Source organism: Myotis daubentonii, chromosome 8, assembly GCF_963259705.1.
Source record: "Myotis daubentonii chromosome 8, mMyoDau2.1, whole genome shotgun sequence".
Taxonomy (NCBI): Eukaryota; Metazoa; Chordata; class Mammalia; order Chiroptera; family Vespertilionidae; genus Myotis; species Myotis daubentonii.
This window is the reverse complement of record NC_081847.1, coordinates 53,954,284-53,977,172: the sequence shown is the minus strand read 5'-3', so window position 1 is coordinate 53,977,172 and position 22,889 is coordinate 53,954,284. Positions and strand designations below refer to the sequence as shown.

Sequence of the window (22,889 nt, the reverse complement as noted above, 5' to 3'; positions counted from 1 at the left end):
GCCTTCCCTGCTTAGCTCTTATAAACAGGAGTTTCGTTTTGCAGATAAAAATTTATGATGACTTAGTGAATGAAAACTATAAACAATTCTAAAGAAAACTGATGGAATTTTCTATTTCCAGCCTAGTATTCTTGGTAATACTAGAGAAGACAAAAATAGATATACTTTAAAGAAAACAACACACAGTGTCCGCAGGGTGCTCTAATATTGATCAGCACTCAATAAAAGAGAATGGAATGAAAGAAGAAAAGAAAGAGCAAAGGTCAGTCAGGAGAGCAGAGAGAATGCCAATGTGCCGCAGGAGCAATTTTGTGACACTGTGTCAGGTGTGCACATGTCTACATGAGCCTGTATGTGTAAAAGAAGAAACAACAAAAACGCCCGTGTGTATTCAGGACACCGAATAAGGCAGTGATGGCAAACCTTTTGAGCTCGGCGTGTTAGCATTTTGAAAAACCCTAACTTAACTCTGGTGCCGTGTCACATATAGAAATATTTTGACATTTGCAACCATAGTAAAACCAAGATTTATATTTTTGATATTTATTTTATATATTCAAATGCCATTTGACAAAGAAAAATCAACCAAAAAAATGAGTTCGCGTGTCACAGGTTTGCCATCACTGGAATAAGGCATTATTTCTTGTGAGTCAAAAAACGTTTGAGAACCACTAGAGTAAGCGGTGCTTCAGGCTGCTCTTGTAAGTGCAAATACACACCGTGGTTTACGGGTGGTGCACGCGAAGCATGCAGTGACAGAGCCCAAGTGCATGGCACTCAGATCCACCAACACACTCAATATTTATTGCTTCTGAACCCAACACCACACTGTGAGAGGGGAGCGCTCACTGTGCTGCTCCCTGTACCATGACAACCACGGATGTCTCTGAGTCCTGGCTGCTGTCAGTGCATCACTGAAGTGTGGTCTTGAGGACCCCGAGACCAATGTGCAACCATTTTACAAATAGAAACTCAGCAAGATGAGGGAAATTCCCTATGCTGGTCATGTCTACCTTCTTTATGGAAAAGTCCTGGCCCCACTAAAAAAACAGTGAGTCATTATCTTGACACTCATTTGCTAAAATTGAAGCATAAAGTTAATGCTTCTTCCATTCAGAGATTGTTACTGTATTTGTAACTCTGAAAAGCTTTAAGGAAAGAGTGTTTAGACGCTTTTATATTTAGAACTATCATTCAATGAATATGGGACAACAAGCATTTTAAGAAATGAGACTAGTCAAATGACAATAGGTCACGCACACACATATGACTGTGCATATGAGAGAAAATATAACAAGTCTATAGAAGACCAGCAAAGGTCTTTCAAGAAAACCTATAAAAAAACTAAATGGGAGTAAATGGCATGTGAGGTCTGATCAGTAGGCGAGTAGAAGATGTTAATAAATTTCTAACTAGATCCATACACATTATTGTTTGCTACCTCTCACTTTGTGGTGCAATAAATCATGGAAGGAACAATATCTAGTTTCAGCCTTTCAGCACATGCTGTCCCTGGACCCTCCACAGCTCATACCATTCACACTCAGAATTTGCTGGAGACCCACCTCCTCATTCCCCATCTCGTCTGAGTCTGTGCTTTTAAAAAGCATGAATGGTTGTGAGTGACAGTGTGCCCTGTACCTGGTAGGCGATCTCTTCACAAGCAGTGGACCCTGGCTGTGGGGTATGGCTCACCAAGATGACCTGTGGTGAGCCTGCTCCTCCGTGGCCTGAGAGGGAGGGATCGGTGAGCAAGGCTGGGAACTGCTGACCCTGCCGAACAAGGATAATCACTACTGTAGACATCATAACATTATCATATCCAGTAATAATGTAGAAGATCTGTTATGGTGCAGTCATTTTGGAAAACAAGTTGACAGGTCTTCAGAAGGTAACCACAGAATCACCATATGAATCAGCAATTTAGTTTGGAGGTATCTATCCCCCAAATGAAAACCTATGTCCGCTTATAACCTCGTACATGAATGCTCATAGCAGCACTACTCACGGTAGTCACAAAGGGGAAACAGCCCATAATATCTAGGAACTGGGTAAACAAAATGTGATATCTATATAATGAAATATTTGACAATAAAAAGGAATGAAGTATGACACAGGCTACAACATGGATGAATGTTGAAGGCAGTCACTAAGTGAAAGAGGCCAGTCACAAAAGACTACACATTATATGATTCCATTTATGGAAAATATCCAAACAGGCAAATCTGTAGGGACAGGAAGTATATCAATGGTTGCCAGAGGCTGGAGGACACAGCACAGCATGGGGTGAGCTTGGGGTCCAGGGGGACATGGGAGTGATGGCTAACTGCCAATGGCACAAAGTCACAAAATGTCCTAAAAGTAGATATGGTGATGGTCACACAAATTTGTAAGCACGTTAAAGACCATTAAGTTGTATAAACTACATATAAAGAATGTTTCCTTGTTAAAAATACACATGCCACTTTGCTGTATTGCAAAGGACTACTATGAGTCTTATGACCACTCCAGCACACCCTTCTCCACTGACTGGGAACCGGAGACAAGGCAATAATAGATATGGTCAGCGGGATGGGGGTGCAGAGGGGAAGCTCAGCTTAAATGACCTGACTGTGTACTACAAATGCTGAATCTATATAAACAAGTTAATACAGAACTGGAACTGCTAAAATCAAAGCTACTTCTAAACATACCTTACACAGAATCCAGACTCTCATTTGAAGCATACTAACTTGAAGACTCAACATCAGTGCCTAATGCTGAAGGACACTTGGGCAAATGTCAGGTCCCCTGCAGCTGAAGGTGAGGCTGTTTTTCATTGTCTCCAGGAGAACAAAACAATCTGGGTTACCACAGGGAAGCTAAAGAATGGAGGAGGGGAGGACTGAGATGGCTCCTCCCCTCAGGGATGAGATGGCTTTAAAAAAACTCCACCCATACAGAACACTGGGTCCACTTCCTCCAGGAAAGACGCTTGTGAGGCAGACAGAGCAGGGCAATGGGTAGGACACAGGCCGGTGGGGCACAGCTCCAGACAAGCAGAGCTTCTTAAATTGACTTAGATTCTTTTTTTTATTATTGTCTAAAGTTTCACATATGTGGATTCTTTTTTTTTAAAAAATGTTTTTATTGATTTCAGAGAGGAAGGGAGAGTGAGAGATAGTAACATCAATGATGAGAGAGAATCATCAATTGGCTGCCTCTTGCACGCTCCCTACTGGGGATCGAGCCCACAACCTGGGCATGTGCTCTTGACTGGAATCGAAGGCAGGACCCTTCAGTCCATAGGCCAATGCTCTATCCACTGAGCCAAACTGGCTAGGGCTGACTTGGATTCTTTACTTCCCATATGCCTTTAAAAAAGGTGAAATGATGGTATTTTAGGTATATCCATGTATTAAATTGTATTACCCAAACATGGGATAGATTGAAACGGTGCCATCTGTACTAGCAAAGCTTTGTGTTATGACTCCCTTACAAGGGAAGGTTACCCATCTGCTACGTATCTGTTGCGGGCTTTTGGCCCACTCTTAGCACAATACCAATGTGGAAAAATGGTGTCAATCAAAGTTAATAAATTCATATCTCCTATTTTAATAATCAAAGGTAAATACAACTGCTGGCCAGAAATTCAGATACACCTAAGAACTAGTGCTGGCTCATAAATTAACATTCCCAACCAAAAGCGATGATATTGGAGACTCTTAGCACATGTGGGCTGATCAAGGGGAAATGACAATTCCTTCTTGATTTGAAATGACAAAGCTATAGAAGAATGGATTAGCAGTCATCCGGGAGGAGGGGTGAGGTCCTTGCAGGTGGACACGGTCTGTGCCTGACCTTGTGGATGGCAAAGCCTAGGTGACACCATCTACAGATCTGCAAGATGCCATCCCTAGCATCCACTGGATAAAGGGTGCACAGGATCTCTCTAAATTATTTCTTACAATTGCCTGTGAATCTACAATTATCTCAAAATAAAAAGTTTAATTAAAAACTTAAACACAATGTAACTTACTAGTGTATTATTGCTGTTTCAACTGCTAATATTAAGTATTCTTAATGCAAATGCCTTGATTCAATAAGCAAAGTCCAATAAAATAAACCCAATGGTCAGTTGGAATCCACTGAAGTAGCACATGAAAGTTGTTTGTTTCTGGTTTGCACGGTTACTTAAATCAATTTATTCCTTTGCTGTATTTGGTTTACACTAAGGTAGAAATTACAATAATCTCACTCCCCAAGGGCACATGATTCTCAAGTGCTCATGCTGGCCGAGGGGGGGCTCTGGCTCCAGCTGCATCCAAGGGACAGGCTAAAACTGTCACCTAGCGAATGCAAAGAACTGCTCACTGACCTCTTACTTTAGTTATGATGAATAAATTAATTACTTATGATTTTCTAATTAGTGCTACCCAAGTTTTCAGCATCTTCACTCAATGCATTATGTGACACAGACACTCCGAGACTGCACTCCCCCAGCAGGGACTCGTCTGAGCACATAAATAACTACTTATGGAGTCCTCGATGCAGCAATATGCCCCTCAGTAAACTCATCTGTAAAACTAAATGCTGTGCAGCCACTAAAGCCTGGGCTGGAACCATGGATGGGGACAACCTTCAGAATGCAGGCAGATGGAAAGTTTACATGGCACAAAATACACAGGAACTCTTTCCTGAAAACTTTAAAATACGTGTCAGTATATGTGCACAGGAAGGTGTGGAAGGGAATATACACTAAAATGTTAACAGTGGTTCCCTTTGGAAAGTAGATTTTTTTAAGGAATACTTTTTTGTATTGTCTGAATTTTCTTGTTTTCCCCTTTTTGCACTTAATATATTCCTTTTAAAAAAAAAAATCAGAAAAAGACCTTCAATTTCAAAAGAAAATGTTCAGAACACATATTTGAGAAGAACTAATTAATGAAGTTTCCCAATCACTCCTTGACAGAGTGCATAACTGCATGATGATGGGACAGGTGTGCACCTACCTGAGAAGCTATGTTGAGTGTGACCGTATCCAGTCCTCCTGAGAGCAAGCCCTGAGTGTCAGCCAGAGTGAGGGTGACGCTGGCCTCGCCTCCCACTCCTGACGAAGACATGACCAGGTTCTGAGCAGAGAGGGCGGACGGGGATGCGGGAGCCGTGGAAGAAAGGCTGCCAGCTGCAGTGCTAAGTTCTACAAGAAAGGCCAGGCAAGCAGATCAGTGGAAAATCTGGGGGAGTGGGAAGGACAGTCTTCACAAAGGAGCAAGCCTGTCGTCACCAGCACCTGCACCGTCTAAGCTTCTGAAATGGCATCACAGAAACCACAGAATCTTTGATTCCAGTTTTACGGCAAGCTTTCTACAGTTCCTAAATGTCTTTGTATATAAACATACTCTGTTTTAGTATAACAGAGGGAAAGAACAGTGAAAGGAGAATAAAAACCTGACCTTACAGTCTCCGTCACAGCTACCACCACGGAAGGAAACTCCAGCGAGAACTTCCAGGACCCTGTCCCAGGAGGACCAGAGACCAGCCACAGAGAGGAGTCCACCGATCCCTGAGCAACCATCAGGCCCCATGCAGAAACTAATAGAGCACAGACAGTTATTAAAGAATTCATGTAATTACATAAACGATATATACAGGAGATAGAATGGTGCCAGTGAGCAGGTCAAAGGGGATTTGACTCAGTCCGGGTGACTTCTCTGCTCACGTTCACACTGTTACCACCTCACATCTGCTTGTCCTGAACACAGGCCATCCAGGTAAAACTGGACAGAAACGCTGCCTGAGTCTGCCATTCGCTCCCTAGCAGTTTATCTTAGAAATGGCATGATTAATCTGAAACAAGGTAATGCCTAGGCTCACTGGTGTGGCCTGAATCCTGGAAGTGACTTTGACTCTAAGGTAAATACTGCCCAATAATTAGACAATCTCTTGACCAATACTGTGCAGATGGGATCAGCTACTTAATTGTAAGTAATACTAATGGAATATGCAAACCTCTCTAAAGATGCGCTTAACACCAAGAATGGAGTAGTTATTTGACGTCTCTTCCTAACTCAGGACTATTCAAAGATGGATGCCAAGACCTTCACCTTCGAGAGGTACCATCATCATGTGTCCAAGGAGGCCGATGTAGAAGGGAGACCCTTCATGCTGATTAACCAGATGGCAGGAGTTTCAAGACTGGAGCCGAGACAGCCTCAGAGTTCTTCATGTGTCCTCATTCCACCCGCTCTCTCCACCTGATCAAAACTCCAGGATCACCAAGTAGCATAAAAACCATGTCAGTGAAGACATCAGGCACTCTCCCTGTCTGCACATCAGTGTGCCGAGGGCTCACTAGAGACATAGGTCACATCACCTCGGCCAGCCCCAGCCCCAGTGCAGCAGGCTGGGGAGCCTGGTTTCCTGACACTCCAGAGCAGGGGTGGGCAAACTTTTTGACTCGAGGGCCACAATGGGTTCTTAAACTGGACCGGAGGGCCGGAACAAAAGCATGGATGGAGTGTTTGTGTGAACTAATATAAATTCAAAGTAAACATCATTACATAAAAGGGTACGGTCTTTTTTTTTTTTTTTTTTTTTAGTTTTATTCATTTCAAACAGGCCAGATCCGGCCCGCGGGCCATAGTTTGCCCACGGCTGCTCCAGAGTCTGCTAAACCTCTTTCCACTCTGCTGGTCCAACACGACCCACACAGAGGGGGGAAGAGGATAATCTCACAGCCCAGGGACAGGATTCTGGATGTGATCAGAAAACACCTCTCATTCTTAACAACAAAGACACAAGGATGACTTTCAAAAAAAGTCTGCTCTGTAACTTAAAAGTATATGATATACTTCAGATGTATTACCTATTATAGACCAAATTATAACCTGAAAGTCCTAATTTGTAGCCAATTAAAACGTAAAACAAAATTCCCCTTAGTTGAAAAATAAACAAACCACCTCTCATTTCAAATGAGTAAGAAGTAAGTTCTGTGACAGATTCCAGAGCCCCAAACTGAACAAGCGAGCAAACGCAGGAGGAACAGAGCCTGGAGCAGACTCAAGCCCAAAACCTAGTGGGAACCATCACTGGCCAGACGCTGGGGTGCTGGATCTGCCAATATGCTGTTTAGACCATTCCTAATCACTCAGGCCTCAGTTTACCCTTCAGCAAATGAGAGGATGGACAGAGAGTTCCTCTAAGGTCTCGAGGGGCCCATGCCCTCCTTGGATCCAGCCAACTTCTACACCATGGCACCTTGCCTCAGCTCAGCAGAGATTATCTGGCCTGTAACACAATGTCACTCTCTTGGGAGAAGTGTTCCCCATGGGCCCATAGTGCCACTCCCTGCTCAGCCCAGTGTCCAGAGAAGTCACCCGGACTGAGTCAAATCCCCTTAAACCTGCTCACTAGCACCATTCTATCTCCTGTATATATCGTTTATGTAATTACATGAATTCTTTAATAACTGTATGTGCTCTATTAGTTTCTAGGACCCAAAATTCCAGGGGACCATGTGTGTCTTGCTCAGTATCATGTTCTCAGACTTAGTACAATGCTTACACCCAGGACAGAACACAATCTCTTGCTGAATAAATGAATTACTGGATAAGAAAGCATTTCAATGAAGCACGAAAAAAATCTAGTTGTGGGTACAAGTACCTGTAGATCAAACTTTTTCTCAAAAAACTAAAGAGCTAGAAAATAAGAGGGCTAAGACACTGATAAAACCTCTACAAGGTAAAGAACATGAGAAAGGTATGGCATCCTAAACTGCTGACAGTTACTTATGAAGCTGTGATTTTATAGGAGCTCATTTCCTTTTAATTGTGCTCATTTATTTGTATAAAAGTCTACACCTCAACACCTTAGAACAGCGGTTCTCAACTTGTGGGTTGCGACCCCTTTGGCGGTCGAACGACCCTTTCACAGGGGTTGCCTAAGACCATCCTGCATATCAGATATTTACATTATGATTCATAACAGAAGCAACATTACAGTTATGAAGTAGCAACGAAAATAATTTTATGGTTGGGTCACAACATGAGGAACTGTATTAAAGGGCCAGAAGGTTGAGAACCACTGCCTTAGAAGGATGTCTTTCAATTGTGTTATCCTACTGTGGCTGAGCAGAAAATTCACACTGCAGGGCCCAGAGGATGATGAGCCAGGACCTCACAGCCCAGGGGGGAAGGGGCAGCTTCATGGAGCCATCAAAGTGCCCATGTGCATGAATACATAATGCCCTAGGTATCTGAATACCATTACTTACTGCTGTCCCTTAAGAGATAGAATTATCAATTGGTTGATAACTCTACAGAGACCTCTATCACCATCAACCACTGTGGAATGACACTGCATGTGACAGGACGAGGGGCTGAGATGTTGTGCTAACGGACGGCTCACTCCTTTCCACTGACCTTCAGATCCCACAATGTCACCGTCAGTTTCATACCTGAAGCGGTCAATGCTGCACTCTGCGTGAGAAGCTGGTCATTGCTGATTGTCAGGGTGGCACCTGCAGACTGATTACTGACAGTAGCCCCGGACAATCTTATTGTCCCGTTTAGCTCACTGCTTCCACCAGAACTGTGCTGAATAAGGTCTTGACCTAAATGAAAATTAATACTGTAATATCTGAAAGTAACATGGTGACTGACACTCTGGCAAGTGTGATGAACGTATAATACCATTTTTATAGAAAAAAGTGAAAATAAGACTATGAAATACATTTCCCTAAATGAAAGTATTTGTTCACACTTTTTAAGCTGTATTTTTCAAATGTTTCTTAAAAGTTTTGCTTTAACTCAGCATTTAGGCACTTAAATTACACACTTTGTTGAATAAAACTTAAACTGAATTGAAAATATTTCCCAATGTGATGGACCACCAGGTGTAGCAAAATTTGTTAGAAAGGATCAAAGAGATACTACAAAATGATACCAGCATCTCCCTTAGCTGGCTCCCAGGTGGCCAGCTGAGCTGCAGCACCTTGGACGTCTGACAGGAGGGGCTCACTGCCACTGGGAGGCTTACAAGCACTCTAGCACACCCGCCATGTGTTCCCAGCAGGGTCCCACACCTGCTCATGCCAGCCCCTCAGCTAATGTCACATGTAATAGAACCAAATAGTATGGGAGCAGGTGAACATGAGAGTTAAACCTGCTGACATTTCAGTGAGTACCAAAAAGAATTCTTGGGAAACACTGGACAAAGACACGTTGCTTTTAAAAAAATTCTGCTGTCAAGTTAGGCATAAGCAAGCAAACGATACAGAACTGGAGGGAAAATCATCAGAAGACAAAAGGATGCTGCACTCTGCTCTGTCATTACCAGCACCCTCCAGGATTGTAAACAGACAACAGGTCAGGAAGCCGCACACGGCGGGCTGAGTACGGGCAAATGAAACAGTACAACTGCCATGGGCAGAGCGGACCCGTTTTCAGAAGAGCTAGGATTCACTTTTTGGTTCTGTTTCACACAGCTTTTCATTAACAACTGGCCTGAAAACATGAGTTACAGAATCTTCACTGCATATGTAACTCAGGGAGATGAGGACCAGCCTCTCCTTTTACCCAGTGTGTGTCAAGTTTTCTTCAAATTACTTCTGAATGGCTAACACACTGTAAAATTTAACTGAAGTAATATTTGTGCACAGCCAAGGGTACCTGTGGGCAGAGCCACCCATAACATGTGCTCCGAGCTAACAGGTCAAACATGCTGGGGGCATGAATGACACGCAGGAGAAACACCTGACAAGAATACTGCAGTCTGAGGCAGAATGCATGGGCTTGGTGACAGACTCATAAGGTCCTTCTGCCAGTTTCAAGTGACCGTCACTGTCAAATGGTATTCTCACTTGTTTATTTACCTCTCAATGTTTGCCATAGGTCACATTTGTACACATAATCTGAGTAGAATCTGAAAAGAGTAGGCGAGTAAGCTCCCTATAATCTTTGACAATGCACAGTTTATGTGGATTATATTCCTTTCGCTTAATGGAGCACACGAATGAGACTTGTGACGCAGTTTTCTGCTCTTTGCTAAACAAAAAAATATGTGAGGAAAAAAATCACTTAAACTGGAAATGACAGAACTATCAATTTTTTTCTGTTATCAAATTTGAGCAGTAACGTTGTCACTAAGCCTGAATTTCTTACCTGAATTACAAACACATATTGGGCACTGGCTTTATGCAAAGCTGAGTGTACAGAAAGAATATAAATAAGACAGACTTAGATTTCAGGTAAAAATATGCTTAACATGAATGACTAACCAGAGATGGTCAGAGTGATTTCCTGTGGGGACCCTGAGGATGACGTGGTGGGCCCAGCAGCCTGTGCTAAGACCTGGCTGAGACTGGAGTTGTTGATGGTCAGGGTGATCTCATGGGGGCCACTGGAGGTGGACACCAGGCCTGGTGATGGCATCACTTGAGTGAGGTCTTGAGTCCCTGGTTATCATTACAGAACAAAACAAAGCTGGGCTTAAAATGCAATATTCTCTTCTTATATTAAAAATACTTTAGTGAAAATGTTACTTCAAAATGAGAAAGATTTGAAAAAAAAAAGCAGTCATCTCTAATTCCTTCACCTATAAAGATAAGAACGCCTTATGAAATAGGAAGCCAATGGGACAAAATTAATTACGTGAATGTTGCAATCTACATGTATATATTGAATAAACATCAGTTAAGGCATAGGATGTTTGTTTAGTGAGCTTTAAAAAGAGAAGAAATGGCATCACAGCGTCCTAAACTCAAATTCATGATGATGAGCACAAATCTGACCCTCCAGAGTCCAAGCCCATAGGAGTGGCTCTTACCACTAGTGCTGGTGGTCAGCACAGAGTCCTGCTCTGACATCGAGCTGATGGTCAGGTTGGCAGAGGTCACCGTGGGCTGTAAGGACAGGCCTGAGATGGGCTGGATGACCACACTGGCTGGGACCGTGCTATCCGGTGTCTGAAGGGAGCTGTTGTGTGAGGTCGAGCCTGGCTCCCCCGTCAGTTGCTGAGCAAGCAGGTTGGTGGGCTGTAAGCTTTGCTGCAAGACACCTGGGTCAATCTGAAAGGCAGCACAGACATTTGTAATGAGGTTTCATGCTGTGTGACTCAGACTACATTCAAGCACAGAAAACCATGGCAGGTGCCACACCTGTAATGTGATGTTGTTAATGCCAGAGGTGTCGATTCCAGAAATTTGAACATTAGGCCCAACCAAGTTAGCCGCCAGCTGTAACTGGATGCCTTCCAGGGCGGCCAGGCTCCCATCCGTCAGAGACACTGTCCAGTCACTGCCACCTGCATGGAAAAAGAACAGGAAGGATTGGGTATCAATAGGAAAACCTAAGTTTTATGTATGTATCAATATGTTCTGGTGAAGGAACACTAAAACCCACTTTACACCAAACACACACATAGTCTGATCCAATCATCACAAAACACACCCGTGAGGGAACATCACCATCCAGATCAGAAAACGAGGCTCAGAGCGGGTACACTGACTAGCCAACACCTCACATAGCAACTGCACTTCATTAGGCTCGGATCACACACCAGGTCACGGACACAGGGAGAGTTGTTTCTCAGATCTGCAGACATGTGGTACGTCTCAGGGCCCTTACTCAGTCCCCACCCGCCAGCTGCAGCCATACCTGACACAGAGCCAGGGAGGACGGCCTGGCTCACTAGTCCTGGCTGAAGCAGGTTTGGATCAAACTGGCCAGTCAGAACCGAGTTGTTCATGATCAGCAAATTTGGGTCAGCAGAGGCCGGGCTCAGCAGGCTGGCGGGCTGCAGCCCCTCGGGCGCACTGCGTGGTGTGGACTTCCTGGCTTTCTTGGGGTCAGGCTTATAATGAAACTGCATGTGAGTCTTCCTCCGGCCAGACGTGCGGAAGCGCAGCTCACAGTGTGGACACTTGAAGGGCTTGGCTCCAGTGTGCAAGCGCATGTGGACCTTCAGACTCCCCTTGGTAGAGAAGGCGTTACTGCAGACGTGGCAGCTGAAGAGCTTCTGACCTGTGAAGGGTCGAAAGTCAGCATCACATCCATGGCAGGGTTGGTGGCGTGAGTGTGGAGCCTGTTACCCAGGGTTTAAAAGGGAGCAGAGTCCCTCCTCCTGAGAGCGACAATAGCCCAGCTCTCACCACCTCCACCTCTGACTCTGCAAAGGGCATGCTGATGGCTCAGCTCTTTATTTTCTTTCTTGAAAAGGGGGCACCCAAGAGCCAGCACAGGTAGAGGCCACCCAGGAGCGTGAGCTCTGGGCTTGCAGAGCCCCGGGTCTAGCACCATGTGCCCACTGTGTCCAGTGTCATGAAGATCTCGCAGGCACCCGAGGGCCCTATCACGAACATCAAGTTGCCCAGGAGAGTCCCAGGAGCACAAATGTGGTGGTCTTGCTCCCCCAGAAATGGGCAGGCCGGGATGCAGACCAGGACAAGAGAGGCCCTGACATTTTTCAGAGACACTGCTTTCCTTCCCAAGTGCACGGAGCGGACTGGAAACCCCAGCATGCGCAGTCACCATGAATGTCACCACACCTGCCCTGAGCAGTAAGCGGGCTGCTACACCTAGTGAGGCAAGAACAGGTGGGGTGCTCCCCTTGAACCCCAGCAGTTCACAGAGCCTCCAAGAGGGTCAAACACCCAGAACCTAACAAAACAGAAAAACTGTCCACAGTAGAGGCATGTCAGTAGGTTCAAGTATCTATTTACTTAGTTCCAAATATTAACCCATCAGAAAAGGATCATGGGGCTTCATAGAAACTTGTGAAACTCCATTGTGCTCTTTTGGTTAATTCTGCTTATAACCAAAAATTAAGACTATAAATTACCTCAACAGTCATCATCCTACAAATCATAATAACAACCCTAACATTTACTGAGAGTCACTTAACTCCTAATTTTACACATGAGGACCTGGAGGCTCAGACCAGTGGCTCAGAAGCGGAGGCCAAGGTCCAAGCCAGGTGGAGGTCGGCACCTGCCTCCCCACCACTCGGACACACTGCGGAATCAGAACTCAAAGGCTCAGCACAGCTTAATTAACCTCAGTCCCTCAAGTCAGATAAAGGAGAGAAAGTGGCTGTGGAAATTATACATTAATTTTTTTCTTTTATAAGATCTGTCCCCCACATAAAAAGAATTACTACCATATAACTATAATCAGATGCCAAATTCCAGTTTTTACAAAACCTCAATAAACCAAATCTCTTTGGCATTTAAGTCTGATTGAGAATACAAGATAACTGACAACTGGATATTGGAGACCTCGTCCCTTTTCCTTAGTGTTTTGTAGATTACTTTTCCCACATCAGGAATGAAAAATCCTTTATATCTATTTATCATGGTTCCTGGTTTTTATGCTTCCCATAATTGGAAATATTTATGTGTGCACAATACAAAGGAGAAAACAAACACAAGACGCCACTGTCGGTCACCAGCGATGCAGCCCAATCTTACCTGTGTGAGTCTTCACGTGGCAATCCAGGGTGGACTTCACAGTGAAGCTCTTCCCACACTCATCACATCTGTATGGCTTTTCTCCCGTGTGGATTCGAACATGTCTAGCCAGGAAGCATTGGCAATTCAGTGTTTTCCCTTTTTATGTGATACACAATTCAAGTAAACTTCATGATTTTAAATTTGTAACTATCCATATAAAAAAAATTATGTGGACTAGGTACCAAATACACTTAGCCAAACAAAACCTTTAAGTTTCACTCTCTGCAAAAAAAACACACCATAAACAAATCCAAAAGACAACATGAAACCTGAAAGGCCAATAAAATTAGGGCTCACTGTTCTGAAAACAAGAGCTCTCGCAGACCAGCAGTGTGGGGGCCGGCAGTACCCGCTACAGGCTGCACCACGTCCTCTTCAATGAATCACTAAGCTCCAATTAGAACTTCACTACTACCACAGTCTATTACATAGAAATAAGTACAAGCAATCTACAGAGCAAACACATTTCGAATTAACATTCTGCTTGAGCTTAAAAGGAAGCCTCAAAATCTACAGCAGCTTGAAGTGGAGACTCAGGAAACCTGTCATTGTGCCTTTAGTGGCACCAGGCTCAGAAACGGCCTCCCTGACTGCAGTGACAATGGCCAGAGGGACACAGAGCATGAAGCCCACCCACAAGTCCACACCTACCTGACAAGGTCGCTGGGCTTCTTAAAGCTCTTGGGACAGTAGGAGCAGCAGTTGGCGAACCTGGGCTCGGCCTCCAGCTCGGCCTGCCGGTCCTTCATCTCGCTGATGCGGTCCTTCTCGGCAGCCGACTGCACCAGCACCTGCTCTGACACTGTGGCGCTTTCCTGGGGCTGGATTTTGGCTAACTGCGCTGTCTCCTCCTCTGTAAAAGTGATGACCTCAGGACGAACCTTTCTAGATGCGTTTCTTTCAGAATTTTCTTCCTCTTCCTCCATGCATATATCTAAACGAAGTACAGGCAAAGGGTCAAATCCCAATGAAAAATGTGTTTCCACAAAACAAGTATATTAGACTAAACGAGTATGTGTGGTTAAATTACTAATTAACTAGTTACTACTCAGTGGAGCTACATTTGAGATTCAAAGAGATTGTTCCCATCACTATTGTACTGAGAAACTAAAGCACATTCACCAGAAAGGAAGTCCGAGAAGGATGCGCCTTGGGGGAGGATCCTCGACATCAGAAGGATACTATGCCTAAAGGTTCACTTCTTACCGGCAGCTGCCAGCCCAGCAGAGAGCTGAGCCTGTCAGTGTCCACACCAGCCATGGGTATTCATAAATATAGTCACCCATTTGTTAACATGGACAGGAAATTAATTATCATCAAATAAAGAAAAGCAGCAGCCCATAAAAGGCCCAGTCAATAAACTGGCAAATAGCCCCCAATTACTGAAAGGAAAATATGTCTTTAAATATATATGTGTGTATGTATTCTCTCAATGACTATAAGGACATATTCACCCTGATTAAAAACAAGAATAATCCGCTATGAAAATGTACAGAAGGAAGATAAGTCTGTCTGTGAGCAGGTCACTAGTGCATAGATGGCTAAAAATTCTGAAAAAAGTTCAACAGAAACACTAGCTAGCAAAGTGGACAGTGGCTAAAACCAAATGAGTGAATTTAAAAAATAACTGGGTGATTTCTCTTAGAATATAAGGACCAAAGATGAGAAGATGGGAGAAATGGGTGGGGGAGGAAGGAAATGAAGGGAAGAAAGGGTTGGGGAGAGGGAGAGAAGGAGAGTCCTGGGAGACAGCCATTTTGAGTAGGAATTCCAGAAAAAGAAAATATAATGAATTCAAATTCCACATTCTCAAAAAAACTTGGAAAGAGTTGGGGGCAGCAGGTGACAGATGGAGGCCCCATCAACACTGATAAAGAAATATGGATAACTGTATTAAAAATTTTAAAGTAACCCAGAACAAAACCAACATAACAAAAAGCCATTAAGGGGCAGTGAAATATAACACAATAAACAGAAGATATAAAATAAGACAGCATTGTTAGGCCAGATAGGCTGACTATCAGTATCTCTATTACAAGGTTTGGTTAAAAAATAATAATAATAATTTAACAGGTGACTTCTCTTCTGTTGACAAGGGATTTCATGTAAGGTCTTTTTGTCACTGATCCAAAGTAGGAAAACACCAAGACCTAAGGGGAGCATCACACAGTGTGTGGTGAAACTACACACAGTGTGTGGTGAAGCCGTAACAAGCCCCCACATCGGTCCTCACAGCACTGACTTAACGGCATTAGATGCCTTGTTGATTGATGGGCAGGAGCACACATGTTAGACTTAGAGATTATTGTCACTGGCTGCAAAGTAGGGGGTTCTAGAAATAATATATGGATGGCTTATATTTTTTTCAATTCACTGAAAGGAAAACAGTTACTATTTTCTTTCTTTTTATTTCACTAAATCACAATGACAATTAAAAAAAAAGAGATAAAGATTCCACCAGGTACTATCAGATTAACAAGCTGGAGCTCTCTGACTAAACATAACAGGTCAGACACATCCACACTGAGAAGCAGCTACTGGAGAGCTAGAAGAACAGCTGCTCTGCAGTGGAGTTGGGTTTGCTACCTGAGGAAGGTAAAGTACATTTAAAGACGTATTCCCCCAAGTAGAAGAAAAAGCTCCATGGCAATCAGTCCAGCAGAGAGATGGGGAGTAAGCAACTGGGGAGGGACCATACGATCTCGTTGAGTACACGCCAAACACACACCCTGTCTCCGCAGGTTCGTTCCACATATATGAATGTGTGATACACAGTGCTGCCACACCAGAGCGGACACCCTGTGACGTGTTCAAACTAACATATCTCAACCTGTATATGGACTAACATCGGTTAAAAATACTAAAATGCTGTGTACTGGCATTCTGTGTCAAAATATACAATGTGTACATTCTTGACACTGTAATTTTACTTGTGGAATTTGATCAAAATAATTCAACTGATAAGCCCAAAAAATACAAGCACAAAACAATACTGTTGGAATTACATACTACTTGTAGTTACTGGGAAAATCAGCTTGTCTAACATTTAGCAGGCTCATGTACAAAGTGAGATAAGTCCCACAAACCATAGTTCTCATGTCAATTAAATGAGACAGTGAACGTGGGGAGCAGAGGTCCCTGAACGCTCTTACTATTACAGTGAGGTGGAGTGAAGCTCCACGTATGTCTACAGGAGGACAGAACAAAGCATGATGGGATCCGTGTAGCTGCTTGAACTGATGAGACCTGTGTTTAACAGTATCAAATACATCCAGGATACACACCAGGGGAGGGAAGATTGAGTGGGCCACAACCTTACATGGGGCACTGTGGCAGACCCCTACTGGCTAGGAAATTAAGATCTCCGTCTGTACGTGTGTCCACGTGGAAGGGAGAATACACATCCTGGAGGCTGACTGACTGGTCTGCGGTGACTAGTGAGAGAACTTCTCTTCGGGCCTCTCTGAATCTGTGCTCCACAGAGCATATACTGCTTCATAATCAGAAAAAAATTAATTTTATTTGTGACTTGTGCGTTAACTTCTCACTACATTAGCATCTGGCTAATAAGCCTTAAATCAACAAATGGACAATACCTCCTCCTCCCTCGGGCTCTCCAGGCGCTGATGTGGCAGAGGGGCCTGCCTGGTGCCTCCGCATGTGCTTTTTGCAGTGGACTGTGGTCCGGAAGCTCTGCTCACAGAATGGACACTTGTAAGGCTTCAAGCTCATGTGTGTCGCCATGTGCCTGGTGAGGCTGCCGTTGGTCGTGAACGAAGCATTGCAAACACTGCAGCTGAACGCCTTCACTCCTGTGACATCGGGAATGAGGAAAACGCGTATTTTGTTACCTTAGAATCGTAAGTAGTCAAGGCCAACAGAGAGATGTTCACTAAGTCAAAGACTGGTCATTAGCTATGGTCGCCTGTTTTCAGGAGCTGGACACTGTCTGAGAACATGGACACTGACAGCATCTTCCGAGACTCCCAGTGAAATCAAAGCTCCAAGAGCCTTTCTCTCTCTGCCCCTTGGTCTTCCACATTTAAACCAGCAATGTGTTTGTGGGATCCACTCCAGAAATTTTCAAACCCATCTTTTTCCCCATCCTACAGCAAGAGATAGAGTGGGCCCCGAGGAAGAGCCTACACACCTCTACACAGCTTCACTCTCACACAAGTCTGAACAAGAAGGCCACTCTCCTGATGACACGGAAGCAAGCCAAAAAGGGCACTTCCCTCTGACCTGTCTTTTCTTCACAGAGGGGCCACCCCGACTTCCTAAACCCACACGATCAAGGCACATGGCTTCTACTGCAACGGCTCTGCTGCCTCCTGAGAGGGCCTTCAGAGCTCCAGTGACCTGCTCTCACCCATTAAAGCCACTGCCTACCCACCAACCTACAGACCAGCCTGCAAAACCTTTCCTTGTTTCATTGTATGTTTTTAAGCAGTGCACCGCTATCCTATATAATAAAACCCTAATATGCAAATCGACCAAATGGCAGAACTGGTCGCTATGACACCCACTGATCACCAGGGAGCAGATGCTCAATGCAGGAGCTGCCCCCTGGTGGTCAGTGCTCTCCGATAGCTAATGTCCCATGGCCGGCCAACCTCCCGCAGTCTCTACCCCTGGCCAGCCGGAGCCAATCAGCCCCAATTGGGACTAGGTGAGATGGCCCCCATTGGTCCTGATCGCTGGCCAGGCCGAGGGACCCGACCCATGCATGACCTCATGCACCGGGCCTCTAGTTTTCAAATAAAACCTTATACAGACTATATGTCAATATTAAACAGATATGTTATTAATATCTTAAATGTATTAAGGAGATAAAAGTGATAGATTTAACTGAAGATCATATACCTGATAGTCTATTAAAAAATTCTTACATCTGAATAAGAGTATAATCTAATTTTAAAATGGCATAGGATTAGAATACACATTTCTCAATATGCACATGAAAAGAAGCTCAACATCATTAACCATTAGAGAAATGTGAATCTAAGCCACAATCAGATCCCAGTTCCCACTTCTCAGGATGGTCCTCATAAAAGACAGACACTGAGCTATGATGAGAAGTGAAACCGAAACCCTTCTCCAGTGCTGGAGGACCAATGAATGAGTTTGGTGAACTCAAAGATGTAAACAGCACTGTCAAAGGACCAAGGATTCCACTCCTAAACAGAGAAATAAAAACTGATATCCACACGAAAACCTACATGCAGATGTGCACAGCCCCAAATGTAAACACCTCAAGTGTTGCTGAGTGGAGAAACAGAATGTGGGCTCTAACCACAGAGTGGAAAACCACTGGGCATCAGAGGAATGAAGCCCTGATACCCATGCTATGTGGATGAGCCGTGAACACGCACTGAGAGAGAGAAGCCACTGACAAAGGCCACAGGTTGTAGGATTCCAGTTCCATAAAACGTCCAGAAGGGAAACTACAGAGACAGAAAGCAGGTGGCAGTTGTGTCGAGCTGAGGCAAGGAGGGGAACGGAGTTTGTTTTGGGTGTGATGAAACTGTCCCAGAAGTGGATAGTGGCAGTGGTGCACAACTCCATGAACACATAGAGAACCATACAACCCCAGGGCAGGCAATGACCTGTGTGTGTCTTCTCATGGGACTTGAGGACCCCGGAGGAGACGAAGCCGCGGCCACAGAGCTTGCATTTGTAAGGTTTCTCCCCCGTGTGTGAGCGCACATGTTGCTTCAGGTGGCTGGACTTCTTAAAGCCCTTGTGGCAATACTCGCATCTGTAACACAAAGGAAGGCACAGGCCCTGTGAACTCACAGCACAAGTGAGATGTTACCTCTGGGATGAAAACAAGCACGAGGTCCACCCCAATCATCGAACTGTGGTCAGAAACTAGGGGATCTCCAACACATGACACTATATAATATTAGCAGTAACAATTCTGCTCAAAGTATTTGTAGGGTTAAACATACTCAGTAAATCCTACAGGGATTCCCTAGCAGGCATAGTATTTTACTATAGTCTTTCTTTAGAGAACAAAAAAATCTACTATATGTTGTTTTCTTTACTAAGTCATGAGACACTGGAAGCTTCCTTTGCTTAAGAGTCAATCATTCCTGCCCTAGCCGGTTTGGCTTGGTGGATAGAACGTCGGCCTGTGGACTGAAGGATCCCAGGTTGGATTCTGGTCAAGGGCACATGCCTGGGTTGCAGGCTCAATCCCCAGTGGGGGGCATGCAGGAGGCAGCTGATCAATGATTCTTTCTCATCATTGATATTTCTATCTCTCTCTCCCTCTTCCTTCCTCTCTGAAATCAATAAAAAGATTTTTTTTTTTAAAAAAGAGTCAATCATTCCTGAGTTAGACACATGGAAAAGTCAATTCATAAAACACTTTACAAACCAGACTTTATTGGAGCTGTTTTGAATATATATATATATATATATATATATATATATATATATATATACACACACACACACACACACACACACACACACACACACAGTATTATACTTCCCCTCAGTTGCTATGGGATATATTTAAATTGCTTTAAGAATGAAAATTATTATACATTTCAAAATTTCTATTCATATATTATTAAAAACTAAAAAAAAAAAAAGACTTAGAAAGTTCATTCCATTATATTCCCCCACTTTTCCCATTTCCTAGTTTCAGTCTATAGTAGGAAGCCAGTGAATCCCTCCGCCTAAGACCAGGAATCTGCACAGCCAGAGCTCACTTTCCTCTAGTGTCCAACAGAGTCTAAAGGCTGACCGACTGTGAACATGTTTTGAAATTTCACTCTAATATGTGGGTGCAGTTCCGTGGGATTCCTATTAAATTACTATATAGAAAAGCAAGCCAACAGTATCACTGCTGACTTCTGAAAGTTAATTCTGCAAAAGAGATGGAGATGGATTCCGGTCCATGTGTCAATAGAAGAAAATAATCTATTGAGAATTGAGTTGCACTAAACCAGGTGGTATTTGCTCAGAAAAGTTCTCCAATGAGGAAAGCAAATTTTTCAAAACAGTCACATCTATTCATTAAAATCAACCACCACAGCAAAGCGATCCTGGCAGGGCCAAGAAGAAATGGCCTGTTGGAGACAAGTCTGAGGCAGGACTTTCATGATCCGGCCACAACCCGGCCCCAGCACACACGCCTCACCTCCTGCCATTCTTCCACACTGAATGGGACCCCTCTCTGCCTGTGAAATGCCACTTCCTCTCTCCCCAGGGACTATACCTGCCTGCTATGCTGACAACAAAGTTATTCTTCCAAACTGTCCAACAACCTAAAACACAGGAGCCGACAGTGATCATGTGACATGCTGAGTTCCCAGGCGCAGGACCCACAGAAAAGGCTGTGAAGTGAGAGTCTGCCCAGCAATCACATCTTCAGGAAACTTCACTATCATCTACATCTGTCATACTTATGGGACAAAAAGTAATCCTATACTAATAAAAGACAAACATGCAAATTGACCATACTTTCGCTATGCCTTAAGCCTCACCCACCAGCCAATCAGAACGACAATATGCAAATTACCCCAACCAAGATGGCGGCTGGCAGCCATGGAGCTGGAGCGAGCAGGAGGCTTGCTTGCTCCAGTGATGGAGGAAGCCAAGGTTCCTTGCCTGCCGTGGCCCAATTCTGAGCTCCACTGAAAGTAACAAAGTTTCAATTATAGAAGGTAAATAAACCCCAGATACCTGCTTTCAGCCAGCCGTGGCCACGGAACTGGAGCGAGCAGGAGCCGGCTCTGAGCTCCACTGAAGGCAACAAAGTTACAATTATAGAAGGTAAATAAGTCCCAGAATAAAAAAAAAAAAAAGAAAAAAAAAAAGGAGAGGCTGGGATCTTCCATCGCCAGGGTGCTTGGCCAGCCTGAAAATGGCCCTCAGCCGCTCACCCAGACTGGCCAGGCACCCCAGTGGGGACCCCCGACCCTAAAGGGGGTGTGGCCAGCCTGCAAACAGCCATCAGCCCCTCACCCACACTGGCCAAACCTCCATGGGGTGAGGGTCCCCATGGGGCGGGGGGGGGGGGGCTTGAACAGCCTGAAAACAGCCATCAGCCCCTCACCCAGGCTGTCCAGGCACCCCAGCGGGATCCCCACCCTGATCCAGGACACCCTTCAGGGCAAACCAGCCGGCCCCCACCCATGCACCAGGCCTCTATCCTATATAATAAAAGGGTAATATGATAGGATTGAATCAACTGGTATAAATACAGATGTAACCAGACAGAGAGACAGAACTCAGAACACAGAACTCATGAGACAGAATTCAGAACACAGAACTTATAAGACAGAACTTCAGAGACAGGGCTTGGAAGACAGGACCAAGAGAGACAGAGCCTAGGCACAGAACCTACACAGAACGTTCTCTAGAGACAGAAGAACTTCGCTGGCGAGAGCATGCCGGAGGATCCTGGACCGGGACTGGCCTCGGAGCCTGGAGGCGGAGCCTGGCGAGAGAGCATGGCAGGGGATCCTGGACTGAACCTGACTGCGGAGATTGGCAGGAGAGCCTGACTAGAACCTGGTGACTGAACCTGACTGGAGAACCTGAGCAGAACCTCTCTGGAGATCGAGACCAGAACTTGGCTGGAGATCCTGGCTAGGCTGCTGATCAACTGAACACTGTCTCCATGTCATTCCTTCTTTGCCGACTCCGTCCACACCTTTGGGGACCCCTGGACCCGCTGGGGCTGGACCCCGGCAGGTCACTATGACACAAACTGACCACCGGGGGCAGACGCTCAATGCAGGAGCTGCTCCCTGGTGGTCAGTGCGCTCCCACAGGGGGAGCGCCGCTCAGCCACAAGCCCTGAGTCAGGCTCACTGCTGGCAAGTGCAGCGGCGGTGGCAGGAGCCTCTCCCATGGATGTCTGACACCGCCCCCGAGGGCTCCTGGACTGTGAGAGAGTGCAGGCTGGGCTGAGAGATTCTACCCCCCCCCCCCAGTGCACAAATTTTGTGCACGGGGTCTCTAGTAATATGATAAAAGAAGTACACAATGAACATTCTAGGCTCCATGTTCTCAATGTCTTGGGGGATATACCTCTGACCCTGTGAGAACCCAGTAGCTGGCCATCCTCACCACGCTCATCCGAAGTGCAGCATCCAAGGGTGCAATATTTGAGCCCTTTCTCTTTTTGATGGACATGCACTGTGGCTTTAAACATTAGTCTCCACCCTGATAACTCCAAAATGTGTCCTTCCAGCCCAGACCTCGCACCTTAATTCCAATCTGGTATAAGAAACTGCCCTGGTGAGGTTATTCCTTGAATATCAATCCTAATGACACTCAATCAAGTCCTGGTGTTGACACCCAAGCCCATTCACCTGAGGGTCTTCCCCTTCCAGGGATGGTAATTCCATCAGTCTAGTTGCTCAGATCAACCTAGTGG

General features: G+C 44.9%; 1 protein-coding gene across 6 annotated transcripts in view; it reads right to left on the bottom strand.

The window, feature by feature from the left end:
• ZNF236 (zinc finger protein 236) overlaps positions 1 to 22,889 on the bottom strand; it is an 80,756-nt gene that overhangs the window by 5,780 nt on the left and 52,087 nt on the right. For 5 of the 6 annotated variants that reach the window (XM_059706390.1, XM_059706389.1, XM_059706394.1 and 2 more), the window contains 11 exons: positions 19,096 to 19,247; positions 17,086 to 17,301; positions 14,141 to 14,423; positions 13,448 to 13,551; positions 11,637 to 12,002; positions 11,138 to 11,283; positions 10,807 to 11,047; positions 10,259 to 10,435; positions 8,438 to 8,593; positions 4,992 to 5,179; positions 1,642 to 1,773 (listed from right to left, as the gene is read on the bottom strand). In XM_059706390.1, coding sequence (XP_059562373.1) covers positions 1,642 to 1,773; positions 4,992 to 5,179; positions 8,438 to 8,593; positions 10,259 to 10,435; positions 10,807 to 11,047; positions 11,138 to 11,283; positions 11,637 to 12,002; positions 13,448 to 13,551; positions 14,141 to 14,423; positions 17,086 to 17,301; positions 19,096 to 19,247 — 2,161 coding nt within the window. The remainder of the gene's footprint in view (positions 1 to 1,641; positions 1,774 to 4,991; positions 5,180 to 8,437; positions 8,594 to 10,258; positions 10,436 to 10,806; positions 11,048 to 11,137; positions 11,284 to 11,636; positions 12,003 to 13,447; positions 13,552 to 14,140; positions 14,424 to 17,085; positions 17,302 to 19,095; positions 19,248 to 22,889) is intronic. The other variant, XM_059706391.1, reaches the window with a different exon arrangement.